The 21,223-nt window shown below is 48.1% G+C and overlaps 1 protein-coding gene across 6 annotated transcripts in view; it reads right to left on the minus strand.

The window, feature by feature from the left end:
• Positions 1–21,223, minus strand: part of RNF111 (ring finger protein 111) — a 768,201-nt gene that overhangs the window by 470,630 nt on the left and 276,348 nt on the right. For all 6 annotated transcript variants that reach the window (XM_069624380.1, XM_069624379.1, XM_069624378.1 and 3 more), the window contains one exon: positions 12,517–12,680. In XM_069624380.1, the coding sequence (XP_069480481.1) occupies positions 12,517–12,680 (164 nt within the window). The remainder of the gene's footprint in view (positions 1–12,516; positions 12,681–21,223) is intronic.

Below are 21,223 nucleotides of genomic sequence, written 5' to 3' on the forward strand. Positions count from 1 at the left end.
TTAAACATTGATATGTATGAAGGTACCTTCCCCTTGATGGCAGCAGAGGCAATTCGGGCTCTCAGCTCGTTTCCAACTTTTCAGCGCGGTCCTGGGATAATACACCCTGTGCAATATTTTGAGCTGAACCAGGCGGATGCTGGAAGAGATAGCAATCTCTGGTGGGTCCATTAACACCAGTATCCGGTCTTCTGGGTCTGTGGCAGATACATCAGCCTCCCATTTAACTTTAAGAATGTCCAATTCAGGAGTAGCGAAGGTTGGTTTAGAGTGGAAGTGAGCTTGGTGGGGATTTAGGCGGGAAGTATGTTGAGTTCTATGGGAGTACACTCTGGCACAATGGTGTCTGTCGGGATATGTTTCCTCAGGGCATGAGTCAATTGTGTGTGATGGTATTGCTCAGTGTTCGGAAATTGAAACTTTTGTTGTAGGACATCGAATGAGGCAATATCGCCATTCTCAAGAATGTCTCCCACTTTTGGGATTCCTGCCTGGACCTCTTCTTTTGATGTTTTGATTAGTAGTAGGGTCAGCATAGAATAGTGCTTGGACGGGGGACGGACAATTGATTTGGACTACACTACTGATGACAAGCAACTTATTTAGTTGTGTGTTAGGTAGGCTAAAACCTTTTGCGTAGTGATAGATGGGCCTTTTTCCTTTTAGTTCAACCCTGACAAACCAGATGGTGGCATTTTCACAAGTTCTTTAACATACCACCGTTTCTGACCATGTCCCAACTTCTTTGCAGCACACAGCATTTTACAACACAGTGCAGTGGGAGTACTTTTGAATCAACTTAGTCTTATACATTCAGGATTTTTGCTTACTATTATATATGTATAAATACAAGCGAGTGGGAGTAGATACATTTTTACCAATTATGCATTATTTTTTGTGTGCACATTTGCGTTTACCGTGCATGGCTACTAAACGTAGCTAGTGCCCTAAAACAGGCATGCTATGAGATGTTTGGATTGTTCTTTGGCCAAATTGTTGTTTGGCCTTCTTTCTGCTTTATATGGTCATGAATCCACCCGGGAAAGCTGCTGCTTTTGCGGGAAATTGCTGGCTTGGTGTGGGTGGAACAGACTAGCTTTCTAGTGGGCTACCTCAGTAGAATCATCGCTGGAACTCCGGTGGTCGCCAGCTGGTGCCGCAAGTCGCCTTCATGCAGAGTTTCAGCTTGAAGGGATCCTGCTTTGGAAGGTCTTCTTTGACCGCAAATGGAGAGACGCCTGCCATCGTCGCTGTGCAGTGAGTCAGTGGAAGACTCTTCCCTGTGTCCTGTGAGGTGTCCAGAAGAGTACTGCATCAGGGAATCCGCCTTCCCTTCTTTGCAAAGGGTTGCATTCTACACCAGCAGTCAACAGGCGAAATCCTTGGACCGGCAGCCCGTAGACAACCTGCACCAGAACAAAACGGCAGGAAAACCTACCTCAAGCGACCGCCAGTCGATAGATCAAGGCACCTGGAAAAATCTGAGTGAGATGGGTAAGTAATAAGGCATTCACCTCCCCCTGTTGTCCTTAAAATAAACTGTAGTTATTCCATTGCGCCACTTTTTGATAGTCAGATCTAAAAGCTTGTATCTCAAAGATAGGAATATAAATGTTACTGACCTGCAACGCCGTTGAATATCTTTTGGAACATTTTACTACCACAAGTACTCTTCCTACGGCAGTCCCTCTCAAAAGAACAAGCTGTCTTTGAGCAAAAGGCAACATACATCATAGGGAGTGGAATTATAAAATTAGGATATTCATGTGCTTTGGTTTCCTTCTATTGCATCACTAGTTATGTACTTTTAGTTGTCTATGTCACTGAACACACTTATAAAACCTACATATAAGTTTTAGGTTCTTAGAACAGTGTTTTGTGATTATTACTACCTACTTATTTAATTTCTTATGTGTGTTTTGGACGATAAGACATGCATTACTCACCATAATTGTATTTATGGTGCTTGTATCTGATTAGATTCACATGCTGTGCATGAAGTAGTATTCACAGAGTATTTAAACTTTTCAAAGATGGAAAAGGGATGTCAACATGGGTTTGACCAACACTATCCTTAACATGACGTTTAGCGCACCCACAATCCTTCATGCGTCGAGGTACCTATGGTTGCTTTAGTTCACCCGTGAGGGAGCCTGATAGAATGTGTGATCGAGTACAGAAGAAGGAATGTGTAAGATGCCCATGTTCCTTAATCTCCGTAAATACGTTAAGTAGGATGTGCTCTTGCAATCGCCACTTGTGCTCTACAGGTAAGGGGAAATCTTTGCTGAGCACATCTGCCAGAACACAGTTCCCCGGGAACATGGAGAGGAGGAACATATATTTGAAAGTGCCAACTTCCAGATGTTCTTAGACAGTCTGGGTGGCCCTTGAGCCCCCCCCCCACTGTGTTTGTTCAGGTAGTACATGGCCGTGGTACTGTCTGAGGATCAGAACAGTCTTCTGCTGTAGGTGTGTCTGGAAGGCCTTCAGGGCCTTGAACACTGCTAGCAGTTACAATAGGATGATGAGATTGAATGCAGATGAGAACACACGCTGTGCGTTGCTGTTGAAGGAGGTGAGCGCCCCCCACCCAACAGATGCATCTGTAGTGAGAGTGACTTCTACTGCAGGGGTGGTGAAGGTTTTCCCCTGTAGAAGGTTTTCCTTGCCCACCACTGCAGCGACTGAACGAGGGCTTTCGAGACAACCACTATATCATCTTCCTGGCCTGACACTATTAGCTCGAGAGCCACTCCTGCATAGGAGGCATGCACAGACAAGCTTGAGGCACTAGGAAGACGAGGGAAGCCGTCATCCCCAGCAGTTGCATGGCCTTGCAAATGGTTAACCAGCGACTGCCTATATAGCGAGTGATCTGGACAGCATGTTTTGAACCCTCAGAGGGAAAGAAGAGCCCGTCTTCTAGCTGAATCAGGGCCCCCAGAAACCTTTTGGCTTGGCTGGGGGCCAGGCAGGATTTCTTCTCGATCGAGAATCCCAGGTTGAAGAGGAGATCCACTGTTTTCTGGGTATTAGTTAGGCATGTCCCGTACTATTTGCCGGTTATGAGCCAGTCGTCGAGGTACGGATAAACTGGGATGGACTGCCTGCGCCAGTGGGACGCTGCTACCGCCAGTACCTTTGTAATTACGATTATGATTGGAGCTCAGGCAATGCCGAAGGGGAGAACCTTGAACTGATAGTGGGTGTCCTATTATGAATGAGGTACTTTGTGTGCGCTGGCAACATTGAAATATGAAATTATGCCTCTTTCATGTCCAAAGTGGTCATGTAATCCCCTGTTGCAGCAGCGGGATTACTTCCTGGAGAGTTAGTCCTCCTGAATCTTTGTGGTTTGACATACTTGTTTGCAGGACGCAGGTCTATACCAGGTCATATGGTGAGATCCTTTTGGGTACAAGGCAGTACACTGAATAAATACCCTGATTTACCTGGAGAAGGGGGACAACTTCTATGGCGCCCTTTTAGAGCAGGACCTGGACTTCTTCCAACAGGGTGCGCAAATGGTCTGATGATGGGCGTCTGCATTTGGGTGGAGGGTAGCGGGTTGGTGGGAGGAACTCCATACAATAAACATGGGCAACAGTCTTGAGTACCCAATGATCTGACGTGATCCCCCTCCCATGCGTGGATAAATGTCAGGCGTCCCCTGACCGGGGAAGCGTGGGAGGGGACCTGTACCGACAAGTCACCTGCAGGAGGCCGGTGAGCATCTGGAAGTGGAGTTTCTGCCTCCATCTTTACCCCGACGGAAGCCTCTTTGTTGGGACTGGAAATTTTCAGAGGAGCCTTGGCCAGAAGATCCTCTGGGTCATCCCCAAAGACTTCAATAGGGGGGTACTTCGAGAGGTTCCCCTACAGAGGGAAACTGGGGACCAAGGGAGAGGAGCCTACATCCCTGTGTCTCTTAACAATGCTATCATATTGGCCTGAGAAGTTAATAAACTCGGCACCTGGGACATACAGGCCTCAAATTTCTCCCTGGTCCATTCTGAGGAAGCTGAAGGGTCAGGGAGAAGGATAGGGTTGCACGGGAGGTGGATAACCAAGATGTAGGGCTCCAGATAAAAGCTGGGAGGAATACTTTCCATGGGAAGATGAGGCGCCCCTGGGGTCTAGGGTGGTCGAAACACTGAAAACTTCTTGTGAAGCTTTGCAAATGTCATCGCCGGCCGATAATGTTAAGGCATGTCTGTAGGCGCTGTTGTGGTCGATGGTGCTACAGAGTCTTTTGGCGTCCCAGAGCCTTTCGATGGTAAAACGTTGGGAGTGGAAGTTTAGAGTTGAGTCTTAAGCCCATGCCAGAGCAGCGGTCCTCTCGTGGAGGGCGCCGAACCGGGAGGTTCTGAAGGAAGGCTCAGAAGATTGGCAGGCCTGTAGGAGTTGAAGCCTTCAACGAAATTGCCAAAGATGGCTTGTGTGCTTCGAAGCGTGCGTTGCGTGGGTGTCCTTGTCGAGGGTAAACAAACCACCGCAAGCAGTGGGATTATCGACAATGACGCAATATAAAACTCTACGAGCTCCGCATAAGCAACCAACTAGGTTGGCAGTAAAAATTAATGTGTGGGACCTCGACGCGTGAAGGATTTTGGGTACACAGGTCACGGATAGTATTACAGTTACGCCCATGTTGAAGTCCCTTTTTTTCGATCTACGAAAAAACGATGCAATAATCTGCGACTACCACTAGGTGTCAGACTATATGCACAGAATGCGAGTCTAAGCAAATCCACAAGCATCAGAATAGTAATTATTTCAGTGTCCCTTCAAAACAGGGCCAGCAGAATGATTGCCTTCCCCTAGTACCTTTATCAAAGTTCTCCACAGCGATCCTTTCTGCAATTCTACAGAAAGCTGATCAGTCCCTTCAACTTTTTCCAGGAAGTAAAAAAGCTCACAGCATTATCTGGCATTCCTTTAACGTCTGGATTAGGATTATATCTTCCAGGTTCCTCTTTGTCCTTGTAAATCTTTTGCAAGTATACTTGAGCAATGGTAACGGTTGGAACAGTGCAACAAGGTAGAGAACTCCTGATGCCTTCTGCCAGAGCAGTGGTAGTGGCTTGGACACTGCGATGGGGCAAGTGGACTACCGTTGCACTCTGCTGGAGCAGTGGTATGGTTTGGCCACTGTGACGAGGGAGATGTGGCCTGATGCACTAAGTGAGCTGGGTCTCTTCCCGGAAACTACCCAGTATTTCCACTGTTAGTTACCGGTCATGCCTTGGGGACACGGCTCTGGTTATTCCCGGGTGTCTTTCCTCCTCCTCGCTTCTTGTGCGGCTTCCTGGCAGGCTTGCGTCCCGTGTCATTTCTGGACCAAGCCGTCTACCGTTCAGCAGTCACAAGTGAGTGGGCTCCCCTACCAGCTCTTAGGATGCACCAGCAACTTCCTGCCTTTCCTCTCTCGCTCCCAGAGAGATGAGATTGCTCCGGTTGCAGCGTTCCGACTTTGAACTTTCCAGGCTTCGTTTGCGTACTCCTGGCTGCCGCGATGAGATCGCTTTCCTGTTTATGCTGTTGATGCCGCCTTCACCTAACGTCAACACCTTTTGTGGAAGTCTCCTTGGCACTCTTCATGCCTCATCTGCTTTTCACTGAGAGTGAGGTCCTGTTTCCACCCTCCTGGCCATCTGTTTTCCTGCACATGTGGAGTTTGTGCCTGGCTGCTGACCATTTCATTAGGTAAGTGCACTTTCTGTGCATTACTGCACCTCCAGGGAAATTACTGAACCTGAAAAATCGAAATTTGGAGAAAGAAAAAAAAATGAAATTTGCATAAATTGTTAGAAAGGAATTATTATTTGGCATTTTCATCGTGCTGCCATTTTTTGAGCTTTTTAACACCTGGAGCTGCCGTGCTATTTTGAAAACATACGTTTTTCCCACTATTGCCCGCTTTTTTGACTTTCTTTGGCCCTTCCAAGATGGCCGCCGTGGTTTTCTTTGTTATGTAGGCAGGCTGTGCTGAACCACCTCTCCTTGTGCAGCACTCCCATTGGTTGCTGAGTCTTTTCTTCCATCCAATCGGGGACTGACAGGCTTTAGCCAGCCCTCTCAGCAAAGGCCCCCCGTCTGCTCCCTGTCTGCTTCCGGAACGCTAATTGGGCCTCTCCCTGCATCTTGACAATGATGCTGCCACCTCACTCCTAAGAAATCCGGACTGCCTTGACTTTGCCTCCTCCAGAACTATGGGTTAGTTCCCTCCTTATAGACTCACTCCTACCACCTTTGTCTATCACTGTTCTTTCTGCTTGTTACTCCCATGTCGTCCCGATGCGCAGTGCTTACTAAAACCCTTTGCTAACATCCGATTCCAAGATTGAAAAGTGAAATCTTGCTGTTTTTGCTTTGTTCTAAAAAGTCAAATCTTGCCGCCCATTGCGAAATTCTCTGCATTTTGCTTGTATAATGATGCTTCTTTGTAACTTGCCAGCCCAGTGACCCCACCACTCTTGTCCCACACCTACCTGCCTTAGCCCCCCTCAACCCCCAGTTTCTCCATCCTCTCCTCACTTCCAACCCCATGGCGCTTTGTTACTCCCATCTTTTCAAACTCCTCCTCCATTCCTCCTCCTCTCTCAACTCTTGCTCTGCTGTCAAACACTCCTCTGACATCTGCCACCTCCTTGAAGAACTAGACCTCGATGTCCTTGGTCTCACTGAGACATGGTTCATGGCCAGCTCTGTCACAAGCTTTGACACTCTCCTCCCTGATGTCTACAAGATCCTCTCCGCACCCAGATCCTCCTGGTCCGGTTGGGAGGAGGAGGGGGGGGGGGGGGGGGGGGTAGCTGTGATCTTTCCTGAGTGGATTCCTGCCTTTATCATTCCCACTCAGACCTACTCCTCTTGAATGCCTTGTCTGTAGTCTCTCTCTCTCGCCTACCCATTCTCTTACTGTGGCTACCATCTACCGGCATCCTGGTCAAATCACCTCATTTCTCTCAGAATAGGCGGACCTCTCCTCCCTCCTGGCCTCTACCACTCAATTCCTGCTCCTCTGTGACCTCAATATACATTTAGACTCTCCTTGTTCCTCCTCTGTACTCTTCCGTGACCTCTGCGACTCCCTCTTCCTCTCGATCCTCCCCTCTGGCCCGACTGACTCTGCAGGGCACACACTCTATGTCTTGATCTCCTCTGACCTCCCCTCTCCATCCCTCTGACCACTCCTCTCTCCTGGAGCGATCACTCCCTACTCATCTCATCTCTCCATCTCTCCCTCCCTCCCTCCCTCTTTTCCCCCCCAAGCCAAGCCTATCCCGACACTGCCACCTACCTTTTCGGACATCCGGCCCATGAAGCATGTGTCAGTTGAGGCTTTTGCCACCACTTTCTCTCCCTGCCCTCCACCTTTGGCTGTCTCACATCCTGACACAGCCCTGTCTCTGCTCTACTCTTCAATTTCTGATACTCTTGATGCTCTTGCCCCTGTCATGAGGATCCATTTGAAGTCCAAAGCCAATTGCAATTCCTGGTACGACTCTGACCTAGCTACACTTTAAACGCAAGTATAGGACAGCTGAGAGGAAAAGGAGGGCTTCCTGTTCATCCTCTGACAAACTGGCCTGTCGCCTCCTACAAAGGCAATACTGACTGTCCTCACCAAGAAGAGAGTCCACATTCAAGCTCATGTCCCAGCGGCATCTAACAACTCAGCCGAACTCTTTAAAATCTGCAAGGAGCTGGCCAACCCTGCTGCAGTCTCTACCCCTCCTGTTGCCCCCCCAGGCTCTTTGCAATGCCTTTGCTGCTCACTTCATTTAAAAAACCCAGGACATCCTGTTCACCCTCTCAACCTCCCCCTCCTCTCCCCTCTCCATTTGTGCTTGCGGACCCTCCTTTAGCCACCCCCCCACCATCCTTCTCGTCCTTTCCTCTTTTCTCCCCTGATGAGGTCGCTAGACAAGTCCGATCTATGAAAGCCTTGTTAAAACAGGTTCATCCCTGTTCCTCTAAAACCATCAAGGACCACAGAGACACCCTCGCTCCGGCCCTCGCTGATTTTTGCAACCACTCCTTTGCCTCAGGATCCCTCCCCTCCCCTCTGAAGCACTCCCTTGTGCATCCTCTTCTCAAGAAACCCACAGTTGATCCTTCTTGTTCAGCTAACTATCGCCCGATTTCCATTACTCCCTTTCTGGGCAAACTCCTGGAAAAGTTGGCCATCTCTCAGCTTAACCTTCATTCCAATTCTGTTGGCTGTCGCCATGACCACCAGTCTGGCTTCAGAGCTGCCAGAAGCACGGAAACTGCTCTCCTGAACATCTGTGAAGATCTGCTCTCCAACCGTGGCTAACATTCCCTCTGTCCTCATCCTCCTCGATCTCTCTTCTGCCGTCGACAAGGTCAACCATACCATCCTGCTCAACAGTCTCCGTGAAAACCTGGGTATCACTGATCAGGCTCTGGCCTGGCTGACCTCTTTCCTTTCAGATCGACCCTCCCAGGTCCAACTTGGGTCCTTCCCATCAACCATCTTCCCCTCTACCTGTGGTGTTCCCCAGGGGACTAACCTCTCGCCCTGTCTTTTCAACCCATACCTGGCAACTCTCGCCCACTACATTGCCCTTTTCTGCTTGAATTTCCAGTGCTACGCTGACAACACAACTCATTTTCAGGCTGCCCTCTGCCACCTCCTCTCCCTCTCTCATCTCCGATTGCCTAACTGCCATTCAAGATTAGTGTGCCGCCAATGATCTTTGTCTGAATGCCAGCAAGACAGATCCTCCTCATCGGCAAACCTTCACCATCCTTTCCCCTCACTCTCCGGCCGGCTTCCCAGGGCCCTACTCCTACCCCCACCTGCGAGGCTAAGAACCTCAGGGTCATCTTTGACTCCACCCTTTCCTTCTCTGCCCACCTCTGAGGTCTCTAAAAAAAGTCAAATTTCCTCAGCTCTTGATTCCCAGGGGTTGAAGGTTCAAGCACTTCTCCGGTCTGCAACTAATGCTGGTGGTAAGATCAATGAACTTGATGTAGGGCCCTTAACAGGACAGTACCGGAAGCGGGTAAGGAGTTTCAGATGACGGCCACCGATACACGGCCACGTAAAAGTATTAACTTGCTGCTGTCAGACTGTGCGTCCTGTCTGTGGTCCCCTGGATGCTAGGACCACAAGGATCACCCAAGTTACAGGCCTCAACTTGGAACGGTGACGTCTGCAGCACGGTAGCCCAAACTCTGAGATAGTCAGCCACTGGTCGGTCCAGGAGCACTTCCAAATGCTCTTGTTCCTAGGACTCCAAGCAGACGTCGAGAAAAGATGTTCCCTCCACGCCACAGATGGCAGCCAAACACAGTGAACTAGGTAAGGCTAAAGTAAATTACACCAAAAAATAGGAAACAGTTACTGCTGTCACCAGCTTGTCCCTTTAGCACATCTAGAGTAACCAAAATTCCTCAGTGCTAGTCTAGGGCAAAACAAAAAGTGCACCCTATTGTACTGCATTATAAGAAGCATGATGCAATGATAAAAGTTACCAAAGTGATAAGTTACCAAACGTAGTAAAGTAAAAAGACTAAGGGGAAACAATGTTTCCCAGTACTGACAGCCTGAAGGACATGTCAGTTTCCCCATGACAAGTGAGCAATAGCCAGTGTAGTGAAGTTTAAGGCTTCATTGCTCTAAAAAAAGAGCTGGTCAGAATCAAAAGTAAAAGCTACATTTTTGAGGGTCCATAGAAATGGAAGGATAGATGCTGTAAAGAGAAATATTTCCTACAACGGAGCCCTTGGGAAAGGGGCGCAAGATCGGCCTCACATCCCTTCTTTTACCCTAGAAGAATTTGGTATGAGGATCGATCCTGCTGAACTCGAGCAAAGCACAAGGAGCAGATCAGATTGCAGACAGACTTGCGTAAGGCAGGAGACACCTTCTGGGCCAATGCACTCAATATTTTAAATGTTATTCTAGCTACAGGGTTAAGGCCCAAGTCTTAGTTTCGGAAGAAACTGTTTCCATTTTTGAAGAGGGGGAAAGGAACAATCGAGCTAACTATCGACCCATGTCACTCCATGATACCATTATTAAGGTTTTGGGAAAAGTGTCCCTTTCAGAATGCAGAGCAGGATGTACAAAGCTTTGGTTGTCTCCCCTGCACTGGAGGGGGAAGAACGGTTAGAACAAGGACTTCGGCTGTTGAGGCTGAGGGCAAAATAGGAGGGTAGAAAGAAGAGCGCTGTATTAATAGGGATTGTGGCCTTTCACAAGAATACCAGGAGTGAGAGACACCACAGGGAATTTCCCATTGAGAAAAAGTTAAGGCAGGGATGCATCCTAGCCACAAATCCAATTTATACACAATCATGATGCCCAATTACAAAGGGCAAATGTTGATCCACCAATGATGGGAAATGTAAAAAGGTCCTGGTGGCTCTTTTTGCAGACAATGCAGTTTTACCTTCTCGAACAGAAAACAGGTTGATAAAAATTACTGAGTAGCGAGAAATTCGGTGCATAAAAAATGTTGGAGATGATTGGGTCTAAAACCAAATTGATTGTCTTTGCTCTTACAGTCTACTAAAGCACACAAAAGTAGGAATGCCCTACTAGAAGTTGTGCAGCAGTACAACTATCTTGGAATTCACTTTCCAAATTCAGGTATCTGGGGGCTCCAATCAGAGAACAGTGGTGGGTGCTGGTAACCCTTCAGCCAGGATCCCTACCCACCTCCCGCTTTCCTCTCGCTTTCCACCCGCCTGATGGTCGCCTGCATGCAGACTTGGAGGACTTCAAAGATGGCTGACCGTGCAGCATCGAAGATGTGCTTTTTTTGTGCACAGCCCATGTGTCCCGCGCCTGCCGCCACAATTGGCTGTGCAGGACGACATCCTGTTCTGCTTCCACAGAGCCGGATGGCGATTGCCGGCCCTATCAAAGAGTCAAGCCCTTTCTGGTACTGTCCCTTTCTTCCATTTCCACATCCTGCGGAAATCTAGACTGGGTGGCTGTTGGTGACCTCTCTCACTTGGCCAGGCTTCAAAGCACACATGCAGTCCCTCCTACGAGTAGTCTGGCTTTTCACGATTCACTGTGCCTTCATATCTGCTACCACTGTTGATCCATGTGTTTTAGTGTGCCCTGCCTGATCATCGAAGTTAGTCGTTTTTACATCTGCTGCCTCTTGGGCTGGTTGTGTAGAGTGTGCCACCGCTCCTTTATGTCTCTTGCACCTACTTGTTTTTGTGCACCCCCCGCCCCTCTACTTTCTTCATGTATAGCACTCGCATTTTGTAACGACCATCAGACACGTGCAATATTCCCTGTCATATGTTTCATCAGTTTTGTATTCCTCCTCTATTTTGTACCTCTTAACGTATTGCACTTGCCCATTCTGAATATCCCAATGCTTAAGAAAGTTAATCCTAGACTAGCGTCCTATCCTCCTTGTGTTGGAGTGCTTTGAAACACTTGTTAAAGTTTGTAGGCACTACATAAATGACCAATAAATAAATTAAAAAAATATTCTGTGGTATAACTGTAAGGCTGTGAGCTACTCTGTTTTAGTTCCTTTTCAAGGCCACAAGCTAAGTCCACCTTGATGGCCTGCATGCAGTGAAGCTCTAGGGTTATGAAAAAAAGTAAACAAGGTACAGGAGAACATATTGTATGAATCACTAATGGGGTCCCTCCCCTACCAATTCTTCAACATTATGGTCCCAGAAGAGCCGGGTCAGGGGACATCAATAAGGAGGCAGCCTTCAGACCAGCTCTCCTGTGGACAATAGAGGATGGTATGGTTTATAAAGGCCATCTTCAAGAACTTTTGTCCCCAAGTGGTACAGCATCCCTGCAAGGGCAGCCCCTCCACCCCCCCCCCCCAAAAAAAACGTTCAGGTAACCTGCATCTCATCTATTTAGACTCCGGTAAATCCATTTCACTGCTAGTTTACAAGTTAATTTCAGCCACTTACAAGGAAATGATTGTTGGAGTTCAACATGAGTCTGCTGAGGCAAAAGCTAGGCTGGAACTTTGAGTCAAAGTGCTTGGAGGGCCAGGAGCCATATCTTGAATACAAGAGGGTCTGAGAAATGTGCACTTTGTACTACAATTTTCAGCTTGTTTCACTGCCGAGCGCTTAAATAGGGAACGGGGATAGACCTTTTACAAACTGTTAAAGCTCATGTGGGCAGGGGCACAAAACAATTACTATTCCTGTGCAATGATTATATGTATTATAGGCAAGACTAAGTTAACACTCTTGAGGGACACCAAAATTAGGCATTTTCAAGAGGCTCTTGTTTGATAGTACTCGGTTAGCCCAGTGGTTAAGTATTGCTTTTTTATTTTGGAATATTTGAGAAGACTCCTCTCGCTGAAGGATCCAGGCCGGTGGACAGGAGATTTGATTAAGTGACTTTGGTTCCTTTTCAAAGTGAGCCAGGATCCTATGGTTATGACTTGCAGCTTGTTTTGAAGAAATGGGTTTATTCACAATGGTGATTGATCCTGATCACATTGCACAGGTGGCATGATTGCAGCTTACCATCTTCATCCACAGTCAGGTCCACAACTTCTGCTGCATTCTGCCTTAGAGGATGGATGACTGTGGAGATCCTACTTCGACTGCGTTGCTCTGGTGGCCGGGTAGATTGTGAATTTGAGCCATGTCCCCAGTGGGATCTTGAGTGTCCAAGTGCGGAACGAGATCTGGAAAACAAACATGCGGTCTATAAATATCTTTCAATTTTCATTTGAGCGAGCCTTTTAGACTCAATGCATTTAGGAAACCTGCAACTGTAGTTCCACCTCTGGTACTTTGTTCATTTCATTAGGCCCACTTTTTTCATCAATTAACGGCAACTCTGCCACTGGGCAGCAGGACTAGCAACAGTCTAAACAGTTGTGATTAAAAGAGTGCATTGACAACCCCTCTCAGGTAACCACAACTGTCATCCTTCAGTTCTCTGTACCCCCACACAATCAAAACTGTCAATCCAGTAACAGTGTAGCAAAGCAGAGTCTGCAAAATGGGTGGGAACGGATAAGACTGATATGAACGAGAGAAGGGGCAGAGTTAATACTTTAGTTGACTTAACATTTCCTTACTTTTGACCAGCATTCCTGCTTTCCCAACTCCATGCAACGAAATAGAAAATAAACACTTGGGAGCGGGGACGATTGGGGGGGACGTGGGGGGGGATGGGGGGGGGGATCAGGGGGGAAGTGGGGTGGGGAACTACTTAAACACTAGATCAAAATGACCAGACTGGATTTGAGACCGGCCATGCAGCCTACTTACAGATCTTCAGGTAGGGGGCAAAACATGAACTTGAAACTGGCCATTGGCTAGTTATAGTTTACTCTTAAGAAATGGTGCGCTGTGCTTATGTATAGAATTCAGGTGGCAAGTGACTTTATGGCTGGCTGCTTGCAAATTGAAATTTTTTACCTCTGCAAGGAGAAATCTAAGCCTTTTGACACATGCTTGAGTGTTCAACTGATTTGTGAATGTAAAATGTATGTTTAAATCTATTGGAAAACTAAGATCTTGGATGGATTGCGGTCATGTAAATTTCCACCATAGGTCAAACAGTGTGCGCTTGCAGCCCTCTTACCGTTCATTGCTCAAAGAGGATATGGTTCTCCTGAAATTAAAATGCAAGCAACTTGAAATGTTTTTTTTTAACATGATCTTGAAAAGTCAAAACTCAGAATCCTACACCAGCATGTTATTAGAAATCAAACAATTCCAGTTACACAGAGTGAATAGCATAAGTCAATCTACTGGATCTGCAAGGGTATTAATGTAAAGACCCAACACAAACCAGAGTTAGGCATTTCCCACCACTACAAGTAATACTACCTACCCTGTAACATTCTTTCTGTAGCTTGTATCTGCTTAGAATCACACGACAGGCATAGTTTGCCATCTAGTGGTTGGTTCGGAGTCTTGCCTCTTTTTGAAATTCGAAAAACAGAGCGTTGACATGGGTATTCCTGTAACACTATCCCTATTCTAAATATGCAGGGACTCACCCTCAATACTTCGCGCAATGTACTCCGATTTTTATTTCTGGCCAGAGTTTGTGATTTGTACTGCAACCAAGTAAGGGTTTTTTTTGTACCCACTGTTTCACTTCGCTCTTGCAGAGAGGTAGGGTGGGCATTTATTTATGGCATTTAGAAGTGAACAGAACGCGAGAAGTCCGTTTAGATGTGTGCCCAACTTGCCTCTCTGTGAAAGTTGAATTTAGAAAGTTACCCTACCCCGAAAGTTACATTTAGAAGTGTGCCCAATAGCGTGTCTATACATTTATAAGTGGACCCAATTGACTATCGGTGATAGTTGAATTTAGAAGTGTGCTCAACAACCTGTGAAACTCAGATTTAGAAATAACCAACAGTATAGCTGTGTAATGTAGAATCTAAATCGGTGACTAATAATCTACAAAGTTGATTTATATCCATGCCTAATATCTTCCCTGCATAAAGATGAATTGAAAGAAGTCCACCACTACCGTGCCCTATTCAATCCTATTAGTATAACTAAAAACATAGTTGTGTAATATAGAATCTAAATCTGTGCCCAACAATCTTTCGGTGAAACTCTGATTTAGAAATAACTAAAAGCATAGCTATGTAATGTAGAATCTAAAACAGTGACTAATAATCTAACTACAAAGTTGATTTAGATCCATGCCCAATACCCTCCTTGTATAAAGGTGAATTGAAAGAAGTCCACCACTACCGTGCCCTATTAAATCCCAACAGTATAACTAACAGTATATCTGTGTAATATAGAATCTAAAACTGTGACTAATAATCTAATACCCCCTCTAAGCAAATTGAATCTAGAGGCTGACCGAATATCTTCTCTGTGTACAGGTGAACTTAGAAGTGTACCCAATAAACTAAAATCACCTCTGTTTACAATTCTATCTAGAAAACCACCAATAGTCTAGTATCATCTTCAAGCAATTGAACCTTGAGGTGTGCCTTAAAGCGTGTCACCACCACCGCGCCTCAGTACTACAATCAGAAAGCCCTCCTAAATCAACCTAAAAGCTCGCACCAATCATGAGTGCACCCACTCCTCAAGAGTCAGTCAGAAACGAACCCCGTGGACCACCCCCACTCTCCGATCTGCCTTCCCTCCCTCCCGCCCCCCCCTCCCAAATCTCTCCAACCTCCTTCGCACTCCCTGCCTTTCCCCTCTCCAAACACCAAGCCAGGGGGGCACGATGGCGAGCCACTCACCCCAAGACCACTCATCCCCTGAACCCCACCCCCACCCCACCAGCATTACCCATACCCGCTCCCCTTACTACAATTCCTGGCACACCCCACCCTGCATTCTCCCACCTCCCACCCTCCCCTCATACCCCTGCCACCCTCCCCCCCCCGACCACACCCTTTCCCCTCCCTAAAAACTGCACGCCTAGCCCTAGCAAGAACCGAAGCTGCATCCCTCTCCCCCTCCGACTCCCCTACTCTCTCCCACACACCAGTCGCAGCAAAGAAACTAAAGAGGAAACGTTCCTTGTCCCTTTCAATCTCTCAGCACACCTCACCTCCCTTGTCTCGACCCATCACCTCTATCCCGCAATCTCCTCCTTCCCCCATGGCTTCTCCCTGCCAGAAACCCCTCTCCCTCGACTTCACATCACCTGCAACTGAAACTCCTAACCGCCAACACCCCTCCTTCAAATCCCCCAACCCAAACCCGATCATCCTATCACACGCAGCCTTCCAACCCCACCCGAAGCCTGCCAATCTCTCTGCTCTCCCACTATTCCCATCTATCATCACCCACCCTACCCCCCTCCGTCCACCCGCTCCTCCACCGCCCCATCCCGCTCCAGCACCAAGACCATCCTTGGCTGCCGATGTGAGCTGCATCCTATTTAACGCCCGATCTGTGGCAAAAAACAGACATTGCATCTTTGATCTCCTCGCCTCAGTCAAACCAGACCTAGTTTTCATCACTGAAACCTGGTTCTCTGACGACTTCGGCCCAATCGCTAATGAAGCATTTCCGCCTGACTACTCCCTCATCCCACTGAACCGTCCGTCCAGGGGAGGGGGGATAGCATTCGTCTTCAAATCTCTCTTCCGCGCCTCAATCATCGACAACCAACCCTCCATTCCATTCTGCGAATCTCTCCTCGTTAAACTATCCCTCTCCCCGTCGCTCTCACACAGCTTCCTAATAATCTACAGGCCCCCTGGCTACGATAGACACTTCGCAAACAATCTTTGCGATTCTATTGCCACCCTCCAACTAAACCATCCCAACCTCATCCTTCTTGGAGACTTCAACATATGGCTCGACATCCCCACCAACCCTAGGACATACTCCCTGGTTGACGGTTTAGATGCAATTAATCTCCAACCCCACATAAACGGCCCGACTCACTATAAAGGACACACCCTTGATGCCATCTTTAGCTCCAACTCCCTGACTCATCTAATGCCGCCCACCCCTGTCATCTGGTCCGATCACTTCATTCTCTCGCTTGCCATCCACTCACCCGAACCCCTTCCCGTACTCACATCTGAACCTCCAAACATACGCAAATGCTGGAAGAAACTAATAATCATCCCGGACCTAGCCGAGGCACTCCTCCAGTCTCCACCACCTACCTGCTATCTCAACAACCAACTAATCCCTGAGGCCCTTTGATTCATGGCTCAACGCATCTCTGATGCGACTCACCCCCTCGTGCAAACCATCAACCCGCCGTGGCCTTTTCCCCAGATGGTTCACCCCTGAGCTGAAGACCACTAAACGACAATACAAATACCTAGAACGCAAATGGCAGAAAGAGAAAACCCATGAGAGCATGACCTCCTTAGCCCGACACCTGTATCGGTACAAAGCCGAAATCTGGAAAGCAAAAAAGGCCCACTACAACTCCCGAATCCTAAACTGCAAAAACCAAAGCAAAGAACTTCACAAAATTATCTCCGAATTCACCAATCCGGCTTGTAACACAACCATCCCGACCGCGTCACAATCACTGTGTGACTCTCTCCCTCCACTTTTACTCCACGGCTATCGAAAGGACAAAAACTCTAACCACCAAACTGGCTCTCTTACAGCCACCTGGCAATCCTCCGCCCGTACCGGCCAGCCCATCAGCTGCGACCTCTACGCAACCAACGTTCGAATCCTTCAGTCCAATATCACCAGAACAATTTCTCAAACTCCTATCCGCCCGCAAACCATCTGGATCACCATTGGACCCCTGCCCAGCCACAACCTTAAAAGAAATCTTTGCCTCCACCTGAGCAGGAGAACACGCAAGATCTATCATAAATGCCTCCCTTTCCGCCGGTATCTTTCCAGATGCATTCAAATTGGTGCACGTTAAACCTCTAATTAAAAAACCTTCGCTCGACCCTCTCGAGCCCAAAAACTACCGCCCCATCTCAAACACCAAATTCCTTGCCAAACTCATTGACCGAACCGCCTACTCCCAACTAAATGCCTTTGTTGAAGCCAACAATCTCCTGGACCCCGCCCAATCAAGATTCAGAACCCGTCATGGAACTGAAACCACCCTAACCTTGATCTGGGATGACCTTAAAATGACAGCTGACTCCGCGGGATGCGCCGCACTAATCCTTCTCGAACTATCGGCCGCCTTTGACACGATCAACCACTCAATCCTCCTGGACCGCCTCCACTCCCTAGGGATACGTGGAACCGCCCTTAAATGGATAGCTTCGTTCCTCAAAGACAGGCACCAAATAACGACACTCTACGACTTTACCTCCCAAGCCCGACCAGTCGACACAGGAGTCCCACAAGGAGCATGTCTATCCGCCCTCCTGTTCAATCTCTACCTGATCACCCTCCCACCAATAATTCGTTCACACAACATCCTGTGTTACAATTACGCCGACGACACTCAACTAATTCTAAAAATCCTGAACGCAAAACCCAACTCCCGACCTGATATTGCATCCTGCCTCCTGAACATAGAACGCTGGATGACCCAAAGCCACCTCTTGTTAAACCCATCCAAAACAGAAATCATGGTTTGCGGCAACTCTGATCTTCTACCGCACCCACTACCCTGGCCACCCGCCATGGGCAACTCACCGACACCCTCCAACACAGTGAAAAATCTTGGATGCACCCTTGACTCCGACCTAACACTCTCGCGCCAAGTCAACAATGTCTCGAAGTCCTGCCACTGCCACCTCAAAAACCTTAGGCGCATCTTTCCATATCTCTCATTTCCCAACAGAGTTTCCGCGGTCCAATCAATCGTCATATCAAGACTGGACTACGGAAACCCCCTATACCTCAGAATTCTTGCCTACCAACTGAATAAACTCCAAAGAGCACAAAACGCGGCGGCCAAAGTGCTACTCGCGCTCGGTCCAAGAGACCACGTATCCCCAGCCCTCAAGACACTGCATTGGCTTCCAGTAGCCCGTAGAGTGGCCTTCAAAACCTTATGCCTCACCCATCGAGCACTACATAAAACTGGACCGCAATATCTTCAAGAAAAGTTAATACCTTATCACCTCACTCGCACCCTTAGATCAAGCTCAGCCGGCCTCCTAGTAATTCCCAAGACAAACTCAGTCAGGTTAGGCGGAGCATCATTCTCAGCCCTGGCCCCAACCCTATGGAACTCGCTCCCTCCCCACATCCGCCTAACTAAGGACTTAACGGCATTCCGCAAACTACTAAAAACCTGGCTCTTTCCCTAAAACCAACCGGTTCCAAACCAGCAACATCAATCATCACAATAACACCGACCCAGCAAACCACAAAATAAATAAAGTACAGCTAAACTAACCAGACTGTTACCTACAATGACAAACAGAACTAAAACGAGTAATGTAGATCTAAAACAGTGAAGTGGACAATAGGAATAAATCACTTGGAATGTAGAAAGTGCAGAGCGCGGATGAACGTGGGGACCGGACGAGCGTGGAGAGCAGAAGAGTGTGGATGGCGTGATCGGACGAGTGGGGAGTACGAATGACTGATGAGTATAGATGAGTGTGGATGAGTGTGGAGGATGAATGCTGTTGGCGGATGAGTGTGGAGGGCAGTTGAGTGTGTAGGACTGTTGGGTGTAAAGAGCGGACGAATATGAAGAGCAAATGAATGTGGAAGACGGATGAATGTGGAGAGCTCATGAATGTACAGAGCGGTTGAGTGTAGAGACCCGAGGAGCGTGGAGACCCGAGGAGCGTGGAAAGCGGTTGACTGTGGAGAGCCGTCGAGTGTGGAGACCCGATAAGCGTGGAAAGCGGTTGACTGTGGAGACCCGATAAGCGTGGAAAGCGGTTGACTGTGGAGAGCCGTCGAGTGTGGAGACCCGATAAGCGTGGAAAGCGGTTGACTGTGGAGAGCCTGTCGAGTGTGGAGAGCCTGTCGAGTGTGGAGAGCCTGTCGAGTGTGGAGAGCCTGTCGAGTGTGGAGAGCCTGTCGAGTGTGGAGAGCCTGTCGAGTGTGGAGAGCCTGTCGAGTGTGGAGAGCCTGTCGAGTGTGGAGAGCCTGTCGAGTGTGGAGAGCGGCTATGTGCAGAGAGCGGAGGCACGTGGAGAACGGAAGAGCGTGCTGAGCGGAGGAACGTGCAGAGTGAAGGGGCGTAGATAGCGGAGGCGCGTGGAGAGCAGAGAAGCATGAGAGCGACGCGGTGGGGGGAGCGGATGAGTGTCGAGAGCGGATGAGTGCGGAGGATGAGAGGTGAATAGGAGACCGAATGAATATAGATGTGTAGGAGGGTGCGGAGAGCGGCCGAGGGTGCGGAGAGCGGCCGAGGGTGCGGAGAGCGGCCGAGGGTGCGGAGAGCGGCCGAGGGTGCGGAGAGCGGCCGAGGGTGCGGAGAGCGGCCGAGGGTGCGGAGAGCGAACGAGTGTATGGAACGAACGAACGTTGTGGAGCGGACGAACGCATGGAACAAATGAGTGTATGGGTGAATAGTGCATAGAGCGGATGTGAACCAAAACCCATAGAACGGACCTGACCGCTCAGAATTGCGCGACGTGCATATTTTGTTTTGGAATGCAAGGAATCTTTGAAAGAGCATACTGCATATCACACCCCACGCTTACTCTCTCCTTACACCACCATTCAACTAGAACACAGAGATACTATGACACCATTCGGTATAACTGTTCTCATATCAACATCTGCCGCTCACCCCCCATCACTCTGGTCTCACACCCCCAGCCAGGCGTTTCTCCTCAGGCCTAATGCCGCCACACTCGGTCTGGATAATTCCAGCCAGACCGAACACATATCCCTGATCTCTCAACCACCACACCTACCGCTAAGAAGCAGCTACCACATGAATTCCGCACCAGCTGCACACATACCGGTGCGCACACGCACCTTTGGACTCTCTCTAATCTTTCCACTGACCCAAACTTTCAGTTCCCAAGGACGTTCAACCTACCAGCGCCTTCAGACCATACCAATGGTATATAAGGCGCTATACAAATGCAAAATAACAATAACACACCCAAACCCGGAGGTATCACGGCGTAAATTACATAGGAGTGCTTACCTGGTTACAGAGGAAGTTACAATACAGGCAGGGTTCGATGCATAATTAGTTACCATACATAGGGCACAGTTCTGAGACAAGGTAGTTACGGAACTGGCCAAGCATTTAGGAAACAATGAAACTGGTTAGAATGTATTGAATAGCCATGTTTTGGTAAATAGAACTCCAAGAGAGTACAGGCTACAAATAAACAGTGTGGAATGATTTCTCTTTTTTCAACGTTCCCTCCATAGTGTCCATGGACCCCCATTCTTTTTTGTTCCGTTTTTTCAGACCATCAGTACTGGCAAAGTTTGTTTCCCTTTTGAATTCTTGTACTTTTAACATTACACATAGCACCTTACTGTGCAGTGCAATGGGGAAACTTTGTATCATCCTAGCTTTTGGCACTTGGGATGTTTGGTTACTTTTATATGTCTCTAAAGACATGCTGGTGGCAGCCATTTTTACCATTTTTGCTTGATTTTTAGTGTGCACATTCGCGTTTACCGCATATGGCTAGTAAAAATGGCTATATTGTTATTTGGGCTTTTTCGTGCATTACCAGGTCAGGAAATCCCTTACCAGGTCATTCACTTGCCCAGGAAAGCAGCTGCTTTTGTGGACTAGTAATGCCTTGTGTGGGCTCTCTAGTCCAATTCCACATACTTGGTTAGGCTATGTTAAAGTTTTTTGTACCGCGCACTGCCACCAATCGCGCACTGCCACCAC

The sequence above is a fragment of the Ambystoma mexicanum genome, chromosome 11 (genome assembly GCF_040938575.1).
Source record: "Ambystoma mexicanum isolate Mex_15411 chromosome 11, UKY_AmexF1_1, whole genome shotgun sequence".
NCBI classification, from domain to species: Eukaryota; Metazoa; Chordata; class Amphibia; order Caudata; family Ambystomatidae; genus Ambystoma; species Ambystoma mexicanum.